Here is a 12,314-nt window from a genome sequence, read left to right on the forward strand (position 1 = left end):
TCACTGAAAGAAACTGAGGTAGCCCTGAAAGGTGAAAAACAGATGGCTTAAAGAGCTAGGGTTTCAAGTTACCACTCTGATACTTACTGGCCAGCAGTCACACAATGCTTATTTGTGTGCCAGGAACTGTTTGCTGGCATGATCTCATCCTCCAGAGGACACAAGAAGGCTGATGGAATTATAACCCTCATTGTTCAGAGGGGACACCTAGGTTTAGGAAAGTCACTTTCTGAGGGCCACACTGTCCATAAAAGAGAAGCTGAGACTCTAGACCAGGCCTGGTCCAGAGCACACAGATTTACCCACTATTTTAGCATTTCTACCTCAGTGCCCTGGGTGAATGCCATCCCCTCTCTGAGTCTGTTTCCTTTGGCAACAGAGGATCACACCCTCTTTCTGAAAAAATCGATAGTGACAATTTGATGTGATTACACGTGTCCATATATCTAAATGTGTGTTTGTGTGTGTATATATATACTTCTGTATATGGATAAAGCCCAGCATAGAACTTAGGCCATACAGAGGCATTTCAGTTCAGTTCAGTCGCTCAGTTGTGTCCAACTCTGTGACCCTATGAACCAAAGCATGCCAGGCCTCCCTGTCCATCACCAACTCCCAGAGTTTACCCAAACTCATGTCCATTGAGTCGGTGATGTCATCAAGTAATAATTATTAAATGAAGGAATGATGATAAAAAATAATCACAAGTATGAAGGTGACAGTGGGGTAAGAACTTAAGCTCTTAGGGTCGAGCAAGTATCTACTTGTCTCACCTAATCCCCACCCTGCTCTATAGTCAGTACACTTTGGTTCAAATCTGAGTCACTAGTCATGACCTTAGGTGAGTCACTGCCCTTCTCCTGCTTTAGTTATCTCCTTTGTAAAGAGGGAATGATGGTGGTACCTCTTACTGGGTTGTTCATTATTCAATAATATGCGGAAAATGCTTAGCACGGTGCCATATAATAAGAGCTCAGTGTAATATGATTATTGTTTCATTGGTACAATAATTATTATTAGGGAGTAGTCCTTGTAATGACGAAGATGAAGATCATACCCGTTTTGTAGAGGGTAAAACCACCCAAGTGTGAGTGCTTGTTCAAGCCCCCAGAACGAGCTAGAGTCTGGAATCGCTGCTTCATCTACATCTCGGCAGTCAGTCCCCAGCATTCCCACTCACTCCTCGCTCACCTGGGCCTATAAAGGGTAAGTGAAGTGAAGTCGCTCAGTCGTGTCCAATTCTCTGCAACCCCATGGACTGTAGCCTACCAGGCTCCTCTGTCTATGGGATTTTCCAGGCAATAGTACTGGAGTGGATTGCCATTTCCTTCTCCAGGGGATCTTCCCGACCCAGGGATCGAACCCGGGTCTCCCGCACTGTAGACAGACGCTTTACCGTCTGCGCCACCAGGGAAGTCCCATAAAGGGTAAAGGAACTACAATTCCCAGGGGGCGCCAAGGGCATTCTTCTATAGCTTGAAGGGCTGTACCGCCGCGAGGCCTGCCGGGATTCGTAGTCCCCAGGCTCTCGGACCCGGGACGGGCGGTACCTGTATCAGGAGGCGGAGCAGCTGCTCTTTGGAGAACGGGATGTGCCGTTCGCGGTATTGCTGGGCCCAGTCGCGGGGCTCCGTGGGGTTCCACATCTTGCGGTACTCCCCCATCTTGGCCTCCAGCGATGACAGGGCCCGGGAGTGACCGAGAAACGAGGGCAACAGAGGCCATACTCGGACAAGGGATCCCCAGACCCCTCGGGTCACACGCAGCATGGCTAGACCCTTTCCTCGCAGCCTAAACGAGGGAAATGGGAAGAGGTCAAAAGTCATCTGGGGGAAAGGTGCCCCCTCCACCTCCGCCTCCCAACTTCCAGGGGCCGTTTCTACCCCAGGCAGCGGGTTAGAGCCCATCCGCCCGCCTCGTAGGCCCTCCTGTCCATCCCCTCCCACACTATTCAGTTGGCCTGAGTCCAAGGCAAGAGTTTTGGGGGAGCGTTTTGCGGGCCCAGAAGCCCTGTGGTGACAAAACCTCTGCGGGGTCTAGGCGTCAGGTGAATCTTTATAGGATATGCTCGGAAAGCTGCATGAGTCTGCAGGGCCGCCCACCCCCGGCCATGCAATCTTTCACCCTTTCCCTCACCTTTAGGCAACGCTCGACTGTCATTGAGCCTCCTGCGCATGTGCAAAACGGCGCCCTGGGCCTCCGAGGTTCGGCTTCAAGCCGAGGTAGGACGCATGCGCAATGCCTGGGTCATCGAACGGAGTCCATTTTCTTCTACTGCCCAGTCGCGACTACGCATGCTCAGTCTGCCTGGCTTGCTTCATGCGCTTTGCTTGGACTCGGCGCATGCGTTACAGAAGTATCTCCTTGTCCACAAGCTTCAAAGAGGAACAGGCGGGGCGGGCGCGAGACTCCGGGGGCTACTGGGACTGGAGCAGGGATTCCCGTGCGCAGCCCGCCAACGGCGGGCCGCCCAACGTCCGCTGAAGCCACGCCCCCGCTCGTGTCAACTCAAGAATAGGCGGGGGAATGGGGCGGGGCTTCAGTGTAGCCAATCAGCTGTGGAGGAACGAAAAGGCGGGAAAAAGAGGAAGAAAAAGAAGGCTGAGGTGGTGCCGGGGACCAGGCAGGGAGGGTGGGCGGAAGGAAGATCCGGCCTGCAGGTGACGTAAACCCGGCCTCCAGAGTAAGGCTGACCCTTTATCAGGCAGCATCACCCCGAACCCTCACCACCCCCATTCCACGCCTTAAAGGAAGAACCCGGATTCTCTGAAGGTAGCTTAGCGCCAGGGGCTCGGTCTCCTTATTATGAGGGGACAGATGAGTTCGGAGACCATGTTCCCCACACATCTGAGGTCCAAACTTGAGGAGATGCACTTTTATGAAGATGGAGCTGAATTCTAAGGGAAGGTCCTGATTCTAAGGCAATCACCCCATCACCAGGACAGCCTAAAATCTACCCTGAGGAGCCTGGGGTCTCTGCTCTGCGTGCTGTTGCCCCCAAATCTGAAAGAGGTCCTCGTTTTCAGACCTCCCAGGTGTTCTGACCGCCATTCTAGCACCCCTCATCCCTCAAAAATCCCATTAACACAGTCCTTAAAATGGGCACTCTGGCTCCTGTGTCAGAGACATCACCCCAATATCCTACCCTCTCCTCTCTCCTTCTCCCTGGCCCAAGATCTCCTCACCCTGCCCCTCCACTTCTGGGATTCTGGAAGCCCCCTCACCCTACATCCTCCTCAGCCTACATTCCTAGTTCCTAGGCTCCTCAGCAGCCCCCCTCACCCTGTACCCCACTTTGGAATTATCTGAAGCCCCCTCAGCCTGCACCCCAACTCATAGAACCATCGAGCCACCCTTTCACCCTGCGCCCCCACCTGGAGGTGGGGCTTCCTAACAGCTCTTTCATCCCATGCACCAATTCTAAGAACCCTGCAGACCCCTCACCCCATATAACCCTGTCCTTGGACCCCAAGAACCCTCTGTCATCCCCTGCCCGCTTCTCCTGGGACCCTTGGCAGACCCCTCACCCCACAGAACCCCATCCTGGTACCCTCCCCAATACTCTTCCATCCCATACCCCCTCCTCCTGGGACCCCTGGCAGCCCCTTTACCCTGCACCTTGGATTCTAACCACCCCCCACCATTCCTGTTGTCTTGCAACAGCCGAGCCCCAGCGTGGGCCTGGAACCTGCAGACGGCAGCGCCCAGCCGGCAGAACCCAGCATCCCTTCTCTGGCTTCCCAGAGCCCAAGCAGCAGAGCAGCCGCCATGCACATCCCGGAGAGCCTCCAGGACCTGGCCGACAGTGAAGCCGTGCAGTTTCTCAAGAGGCCAAAGGCGATCACACGGATCTTTGCAGGGGTGAGGCCCTTCTGTGGGCCAGCTGCCCTGTGGGTGACATGAAATAGGGCTTCTCAGCTCTCAGACCCAGTGCACAGGGTGGTGGGAGGAAAGGAAGGGCCAGCTTGGGGGAACAAAGCCAAAAGGAACTTGTAAATGAAGTCACCCTCTACTGAGCATCTTAACTATAGGCCCTGCAGTATTCTGAGCACTTATCAACTCTCCTGGGAAGAAAGAACCCCGCAAAGTGGGTGCTCAGGAGCCCCACTTTTGAGAGAAGAAAACTGAGGATCAGAGAAAGTTAAATAATTTTTTGAAGGCTGTGCTGTCCAGGGGGGTAACCATAAGCCACATGTGGCTATTCTAATCTAAATTAATGAAAATAAAATATTCAGGGACTTCCCTGACAGTCCAGTGGTTAAGACTCCGTGCTTCCAGTGCAGGAGGCCAGAGTTCGTTCCCTGGTCTAGGAACTAACATCCCACAATCTGCATGGTGCAGCCAGAAAAAAAATTTTTTAATTCCCCAGTCACAGTGGCCACATTTCAGGTGCCCAATAGCCACACATGACTGGCAGCTCTCATATTGGACAGTGAGGATCTAGAACATTTCCATCATGGCAGAAAGTTCCAATGGACAGTGTTGGCTAAGGTCACACAGTAAGAGGCAGGGACTCAAACTGGGGTCTGTGAGAATACAGCCCATTCATTTTCCACCTCTCAGACCTAGGATGCCAGGGGGGTGGGTGGTCTCTGTGTGCCAGGCACGGTGCCAAGCAAGGACTTTACCTGCATTTGTTTCATCATTACCACATTCCCAAAGAGTCCAGACACCTGGGGGCAAATCCTCATTGAGCCCCTGACTTTGCTGTGTGACCTTGACCTGCTCACTGCCCTTCTCTGGACCTCAGTGCTTGAGGAGTTAGAGCTGTGACTCTGGGCTTTACACTGTGTAGCCTCCATGGTGCTCCTTTGGCAGAGTTGGGAACTGAGGCCCAGGGAGATGATGAGACTTGATCTAGGTCAGGGGAGTAGGGGGAATATCTGGAATTGAACCCAGGGTCCTATTCCAGAAGGATCGATCAGGCCTGGCTGAGGATCCTAGTTTGGCCACATGATGTCCACATAGAGCAACATCCTTCCCTGCTTGCCTGGCTCAGTCCTGGCGTGATTATCAGCAGCACCTCCTTTAAGTCTCAAAAGTGCCCTGTTTTATTTGATAACTTGCCTGGTCACGCTAGGGCTATGTGACCTTGAACCAGAAACTTGATTTCTCTGAACCTCCAGACCCTCGTGTGTCTAGTCCTTCCTGCTCATCAGGAAAGACTATGTCCAAATGAAATCAATGCCTCTCAGCCTGTCACCATGGGCCTGGCAAGTAGTCATCATTCCTTCAATAGCAATGATTACTGGGACCAACTTGTGATCAAGCAGAGAGATGGGTTGGGGGAGGCATAGGGTGGTGGGGACTCATCTCCATCGTCGTCGCCCCAGGGAAGCAGGGAAAACGCCTTCCACATCCCAGTTCCCAGTCCCTTGGTGGTGTCAGCATTTCCGCTCCTCACCATGACCCTATGACGTGGGCATTGCGACGCCTGCTGGACCCAAGAGGAAACCAAGGCTCACAGAGGTTGAATGACTTGCCCAAGGACATCACCCAGCTGGCGGGCAAGTCCCAAGGATGCACAGGTTTCCAGTCTTCAGAAGGAAGGGCGGGAGGTGAGGGAGAAGGAGGCCCAGCTGGTGTGGACTGGTGTGGGGAAGGGCTGGGGGGAAGGGCCGCCAACCTTGCCAGACTCTTCAGTCACGGACTTTGCCTGCCGCCTCCCTCCTCCTTCCCCCCCTGGCCTGGCTCCTCAGTAGGGAGTCTCTGGGCAGCTGGTGCTCTCGTCCTTCTCACGGCTGCCCGCCAGCTGGTGCCTTAACTGATGAATCTTTGCTCCCTCCCTGGGGAAAGGCCAGGAAGGGTGTGGAAGGAGGTCAGACTCAGGCTTCAGAGGGTTGAAGTCCCTCCAGCCCAGCCAAGCCCCCTTCTTGTGTGTCCAAAAGCAGCCCAAGGATTTAGGGGGGTCAGCAGACAGACAGCCCACAGACCCGGAAGTCAGGGGGGCTGGATTCCAATCCCATCTCTCCACGACTAACCTTGAGAGGACATGTCTCCTCTCTGGCCAGTCATGAGAATTACCTTCAGAGCCAGGCCCCCACCTCTTTGGGGCACAGGACAGACAGGGAAACTGAGATGCCAAGCAGTGAGCAGTTGGCCCAGGTCCACCCAGTGGGTGGGGTCAGACACGTCTGGCTCTTTCCACTGCGCCATCAAGGCTTCTATTTATCACCTGTGAAACAGCAATGAATTATTATTGTAACCTCGAACATGCAGGACTGGAGCAAGGCTGCAGGGAGGTGGCGCAGGTAAAATGTATCTGGGCTCAAAAATGATCAATGAGCCTTCCTGTCCTTGACCTGGCTCTGTCTCAGACCAGCAGGGCAAGACGCTCCCCTCCTGCAGACTCAGTGCTGCAGCCCCGAAGCGGAGTGGATGTGAATACCCTCCTTTAGAGCTAAAGTGCTGGACAAAAGGAGGGACTAGTCACTATTATTGGGCTTTCCTGGTGGCTCAGCGGCAAAGAACCCACCTGCCAATGCAGGAGTCTCAGGTTCAAGCCTTGGGTCGGGAAGATTCTCCAGAGGAGGAAATGGCAGCCCACTCCAATATTCTTGCCAGGGGAATCCCATGGACAGAGGAGCCTGGTGGGCCAAAGATTCGGACACGACACAGCAGCAACAACAACAACAAAGTCATTATTATTATTTTGTTTGTTCTTATTCAGAGAAGGCAAGTAAGACAAAGGAGAGAGGCGGATGGACAGAGGCTGAGGAGTTTAGGGTCAGTCCTTGCCTCCCTGCTCCTACTCGAAAGGGCAGAGCAAGAGCCAAAAAGAAGGGCCAGTCATTCACTCTTCCAACACGTGTGCAGAGGTCCAGCCTGGCACTGGGTCCTGGGTGCAGACAGAAGGGTCCCACGTGCAACCTGTCCAGGAGTTCAAATTCTAATGAACTTCCTTCCCCTTGTCTCCTCCCTCCCTCCCATCCCCAGGCACCACCACATCCAATCAGTCACCAAGTCTAATGTCAAGTCCTAAATCTCACTGGATTCCCAGGAGCCCCTTCCCATCCATCATTACCCTGGAGTTTGCCTTGAACCCCTAGATCTAACCCTGGCCATCCTCTGCTCAGAGCCCTGCCATGCATAAAATTAAGCCTAAGTGAGAAATTTAATTTTTCCCATGGTTCCCAAGTCCAGTCCCCTCCGTCTGGTGTTCAAGGCCTCTGAGGGTCTGGCCTCCCTGCCCGCACTTCCAGCCTCACTTCATACCAGATCCCTCAGCTAAGATTTCTCTCCAACCCCTGCAGGAGCTTCACTCAGCAGCAGCTGGCTTTTGCACACATGGATCGGCCTGCCTGGAATGCCCTTCCTCCTGTCTGCCTGCAAAACTCCTCAGTTTTTTCTTTTTAATTCTTACTGGAGTGTGGTTGATTACAGTTGATATTATGCTAGTTTCAGGAATCAGTATACTGAATCTGTATAACGCGATTCGGTTATACATACATACATATCCACCCTTTTTTTAGATTCTTTTCCCATATAGGCCATTAGAGTATTGAGTAGCGTTCCCCATATTATACAGTAGGTCCTTTGTTTTGTTGTTTGGTTGCTAAGTCGTGTCTGATTATTTGCAACCCCATGGAGAGCCTGCCAGACTCCTCTGTCCATGGGATTTCCCAGGCAAGAATACCAGAGTGGGTTGCCATTTCCTCTTTCAGGGGACCTTCCCGACCCAGGAATAGAACCTGGGTCTCCTGCTTTGGCCGGCAGATTCTTTACCACTGAGCCACCCTGTTGTTCAGTCACTATGTCGTGTCAGACTCTTTGCAACCCCATGGACTGCAGCACGCCAGGCTTCCCTGTCCTTCACCATCTCCCTTACTTGTGAGCAACCTTACTTGTGATCTATTTTATATATAGTAGTGTGTACATGTCAATCCCAGGCCCCAATTTATCCCTCCCCCAAAACTTATTAGTTAAGGTACCGTTCAGATCAAGCCTTACTTCCTCCTAAATCCAGCCCCCTGGGTTCAGTTTCTGCTCAAATCTTGACTCCCTCCACAACTGCAGGCCCCAGCTTCCTCCCCAGCCTCCCAGCCTCCTGGCCTCCAGTCTCACCGGCTCGAGTCCATCTCTGCATGGCCCCAGAGGGGCCTTCACACACCGGGAGCCGACCCTGCCCCGCCCCTGCTCTCAGCCCCCTCCCTGGCTCCCTCCCAACCCCCAGAGATCATCCCACTCCATAGTCTTCTTCACCCTGCCTGTTCTTATAGGCCTCACCGAATCCAGAAAGCACCCCCTGGACCAGCTCCCACCCCCCAACACATACACAACGGTTCCTTCCATACCTGGTGTCACCCCTGCCAGGCTGTGTTGTGACCGTCAGGGACAAGCCACCGGGGCTTCAAATTGTCCCTGAATCACAGTGATAGGAACCGCTGCCCTCCAGGCATCTGGTCCAGGCAGATACATTAATAGCAGGAGTTAGGGCAGATTTAGGGTTTCCCTACTGGCTCAGATGGTAAATAATCCTCCTGCAATGTAGGAGACCTGGGTTCGATCTCTGGGTTGGGAAGATCCCCTGGAGAAGGAAATGGCAACCTACGCCATCATTCTTGCCTGGAGAATCCCATGAACAGAGAAGCCTGGTGGGCTACAGTCCATGAGTTCGCAAAGAGTTGGACACAACTGATCGACTATGCACAGCATGTACGTGCGCAAAGCGGATTCAAGAGCCAGACCGCTTGGGTTCAGATCCAGGCACTGCCCCCTCACAGCTGATGGGCTCTGTGCCATTCACCACCTTCTTTGTGCCTCAGCTCCACTATCTAAAAGAGAGAGAGAGACTGTTGGCAGCACCCACATCCTAGGGTGGCTGTAAGGATGGCACGGGTTGGTGAAGTACACTGGTGGTTTCATCGATGAACATGGTAGAAGCCAGCAGTAGAGGCAGACAGTGCTACCCCGTGTGCTGTGTGTGGTGCCCACAGCGGCGACAGGGCCAGCCTATCAGCGAGACTGCGTTTGCTTGTTTTTTTTGGCCACGCCGAGTGGCACTAGTTCCCTGACCAGGGAAGTCCCAAGGCTGTATTTGCTTTACTTTTTTTTAAGTTTTTTAAATTTGATTTGATTTATTTACGTATTTGTTTTCAGCTGCCCTGGGTCTTCGTTGCTGCATGCAGGCTTTCTCTAGTTGCGACGAGCGAGGGGCTACTCACTAGTTGTGGAGCGTGGGCTTCTCATTGCAGTGGGTTTCCTTGTTGCAGAGCACGGGCTCTTCAGCACCCGGGTTCAGTGGTTGCGGTGCATGGGCTTAGTTGCTCTGTGGCATGTGGGACTGAACCTGTGTCCCCCACGTTGGCAGGCGGATTCTTAATCACTGGACCACCAGGGAAATCCCTGTATTTGCTTAAAAAAAAAAAGCCTTGAGATTTCCATGGTGACCTAGTAGTTACAATTTGGTGCTGTCACTGCCGTGGTTCGAAGCCTGGTCAGAGAACTGACATCCTATAAGCTGTGTGGCATCGCCAAAATAGTTTTTTGTTTTTTAAAGAATCTTGGAGCAAAAGGTGAACGTTTGTCAGGTTCTCACTGTTGGTTACATTTCCTCTGTTCTTTTCTGTGTCTTTGGAATATTTCACAAGTTCCTTTTTGAAAATGGAGAGGAATTAGCTGAGCGGGGAGGGAGGAGGAAGAAGTGGCAGGCAGAGGGAAGGGCTGAGAGGCAGATGGGATCAACAGGATGGCAGAGACTCATTGCTCACTCTTCCTGTGTCCCGGGCGATGTGCTAATAAGCATTTCGTGTTGGGTCTGGCGGCGGGTACCTGTTTGTGGCGTGGAAGGCAAGAGTGAGTGAGGAGAGGTGAAGGGCTGGGGAGGGCAGGCAGCGCTGGGAGCCAGGATGGGCAGTGTGGAAGGTTCCCTGGAGAGCTGATTGGGGAGACTTGGAGCCAGGGAGGCCGGCAAGAGGCTGGGGCAGGGCCCCAGCAGGCGGGATGAGGCCCGAGCCAGGATGGAGGCTCGGAGGACGTGACCAGGAAAGAGGGCTTGGAACCACCGGGAGAGTGGACAGCAGACCCCTCCCCCTGACTCAGTGATGGGGATGAGGGATGAGGAGGGGATTTGGGAAGACATGGAGCTCCATTCCGGCTCTGGGAAACCCCCCTCGCACCCACAGGTCTTCTCCCTGATCGTGTTCTCCTCCCTGCTGACCGACGGCTACCAGAACAAGACCGACAACTCGGAGCTGCACTGTGTCCTCAACAGCAACAGCACAGCCTGCAGCTTTGCTGTGGGGGCCGGCCTGCTGGCCTTCCTCAGCTCGCTGGCCTTCCTGGCCCTGGACGCCCACGAGGTCCGCCTCGCCAGCACCCGCTTCAAGACGGCCTTCCAGCTCCTGGACCTCATCCTGGCCGGTGGGTGAGCCCCGGCACTGCCCGCCCCGAGCTCTCAGCCCCCACCACCAGGCTCCCCTGGGCCCCCAGGACGCCACCTCAGAGCGTCCTCCGCCCGTGACCCAGAGCTTCATCCCTCGCTTCTCGAAGCTCTTCTGCACCCGCTGTTTGAGGGAATCATGGCCCATCCCTCAGACTTGGTGCAAAGGTCGCCTCTTCTGACCCTCAGGGTAACTCTAGAAGCCTCTCTTCTGCCCAGCTTTCTCCAGGCATTCACCTCCCTTCTTCACAGCCTTTCTTGAAAAGCCACCAGTGGTGGGAGGCAGGGTGCAGAGCGCAGCACCAGGCAGAGCAGGGTTTGAAATCTCACCTCTGGCGCAGCCTCGATGTGCAGCTCTCCTCCCCTCTCTGAGCTTCCATGGAAGCTGGGATGAGAACCCCCACTGCCTGGTGGTCCAGTGTTTAAGACTGTTCTTCCACTGCAGAAGGCACTGGCTCAGTCCCTGGTCAGGGAAGTTCCACGTGCCTTGTGGTTATGGCCAAAAACCAAAACCAAAACAAAAAACCACCTCCAGGGTTTTTCTGAGGATGAAAGGCGAGAAAGGACACCTGTAGTAATGCTGACACTTCCCGGGCATGCCCCACGTGTCATGGCACCGCGTCAAGGGCGCCCCACGCCCCGTCTCCTTTCTTCCTTAGAACCCCTGAGGGGGGAAGGCCTGTTCAGATTCCCATTTCATAGAGGAGGAAACTGAGGCTTAAGGAGGTTGTGTAATCAGACCCCGAGTGGCAGATCCAGGCTTCCAAGCCAAGCCTAGCCTCCTAACCAATGCAGAGCACCTTAGACAGAGCCTGGCACACAGCGCCCGACACTTGCTTGTTCCTTTTTCTCATGCCCCGGGCTCCTTCCTCTCCTCTTCCACACCTGCCCAGTTCCAGAGACTCAGGGCTGGGTGGGCCCCTAGAGATCACTGAGTCCAGCAACATCCAAAAGAAGGTTCTGTGAGGGCGGAGCTGTTCTGTGCCTGGGCTTCCCAGTGCGGGAGCCACGGGCCATGCATGGCCGCTGAGCACTCAAAGTTTGGCCAGTGCCATCGAGGGGTGGAAATATTTTTTAAATTTTTTCCTTATCTATTTATTTTTGGCTGCCTGGGTCTTCATTGATGCACTCAGGCTTTCTCTAGTTGCAGCAAGCGGGGCTACTCTCTAGTTGCAGTGCACAGGCTTATCGCAGTGGCTTCTCTTGTTGAGGAGCACGGGCCCTAGGGCGTGTGGGCTTCAGTTGTGGTCCACAGCCTTAGTTGCTCCAAGGCATGTGGGTTCCTCCTGGACCAAAGATTGAACTTGTGTTCCCAGCATTGGCCGGCTTAGTCTTAACCACTGGACCACCAGGGAAGTCCCGAAATTTTTTTTGTAAGTCTATTTTAATGGACTGAAATTTTTAATTGATTGAAATGGAAAAAGTCACAGGTGGCTGCCGACCCCCACAGCAGATATAGCAGCCCACTCCAGGTGGTTCTTTAAAGAGGGCTGGGAGGGAGAGGCCACAGTGGAGACCTCAGCCCCCCACACCGCCCCTCTTCTCTCCCTCGACCCCCCAGTCATCTGGGCAGGCGTCTGGGCTGTGGGATTCTGCTTCCTGGCCAACCAGTGGCACCGTTCGCCGCCCAGATACTTCCTCCTGGGGAGCAACAGCGCCAAGGCCGCCATCACCTTCTCTTTCTTCTCCATCCTCGTCTGGGTGAGGAGGGCCCCCATCCCACCCCTACTCCCCCAGCAGGGCAGGGCGGGACGGTGTGGCTTAACAGGGCAAGAACCTACCTGCTCTCAAAGCTCACCCAGGCCTCCGCAAGCCCCTTCTGTGTCTTGGGCAAATGGGGAAGAAGGCCCCCCACCTTCTTCCCGGCAGACAAAGCCCAGCTTCAGGGAGTGCTGCCCGCGGCCCCCTCCCCAGCCCGCCCCAGCCAGCCCCC

The 12,314-nt window shown here is 54.3% G+C and overlaps 2 protein-coding genes across 2 annotated transcripts in view; one reads left to right on the forward strand and one right to left on the reverse strand.

The window, feature by feature from the left end:
* The window catches only part of TMEM143 (transmembrane protein 143), a 20,423-nt gene extending 18,293 nt beyond the window's left edge, over positions 1-2,130 (reverse strand). Inside the window, exon 1 of the mRNA XM_010849550.1 lies at positions 1,551-2,130. Within this exon, the coding sequence (XP_010847852.1) occupies positions 1,551-1,907 (357 nt within the window). The 5' untranslated portion in view covers positions 1,908-2,130. The remainder of the gene's footprint in view (positions 1-1,550) is intronic.
* A 455-nt stretch (positions 2,131-2,585) lies between these two features.
* The window catches only part of SYNGR4 (synaptogyrin 4), a 10,155-nt gene continuing 426 nt past the window's right edge, over positions 2,586-12,314 (forward strand). Inside the window, exons 1-4 of the mRNA XM_010849551.1 lie at positions 2,586-2,660; positions 3,664-3,861; positions 10,125-10,362; positions 11,943-12,082. Coding sequence (XP_010847853.1) covers positions 3,769-3,861; positions 10,125-10,362; positions 11,943-12,082 — 471 coding nt within the window. The 5' untranslated portion in view covers positions 2,586-2,660; positions 3,664-3,768. The remainder of the gene's footprint in view (positions 2,661-3,663; positions 3,862-10,124; positions 10,363-11,942; positions 12,083-12,314) is intronic.

This window comes from Bison bison, unplaced genomic scaffold (genome assembly GCF_000754665.1).
Source record: "Bison bison bison isolate TAMUID 2011002044 unplaced genomic scaffold, Bison_UMD1.0 scf7180017864285, whole genome shotgun sequence".
NCBI classification, from domain to species: Eukaryota; Metazoa; Chordata; class Mammalia; order Artiodactyla; family Bovidae; genus Bison; species Bison bison.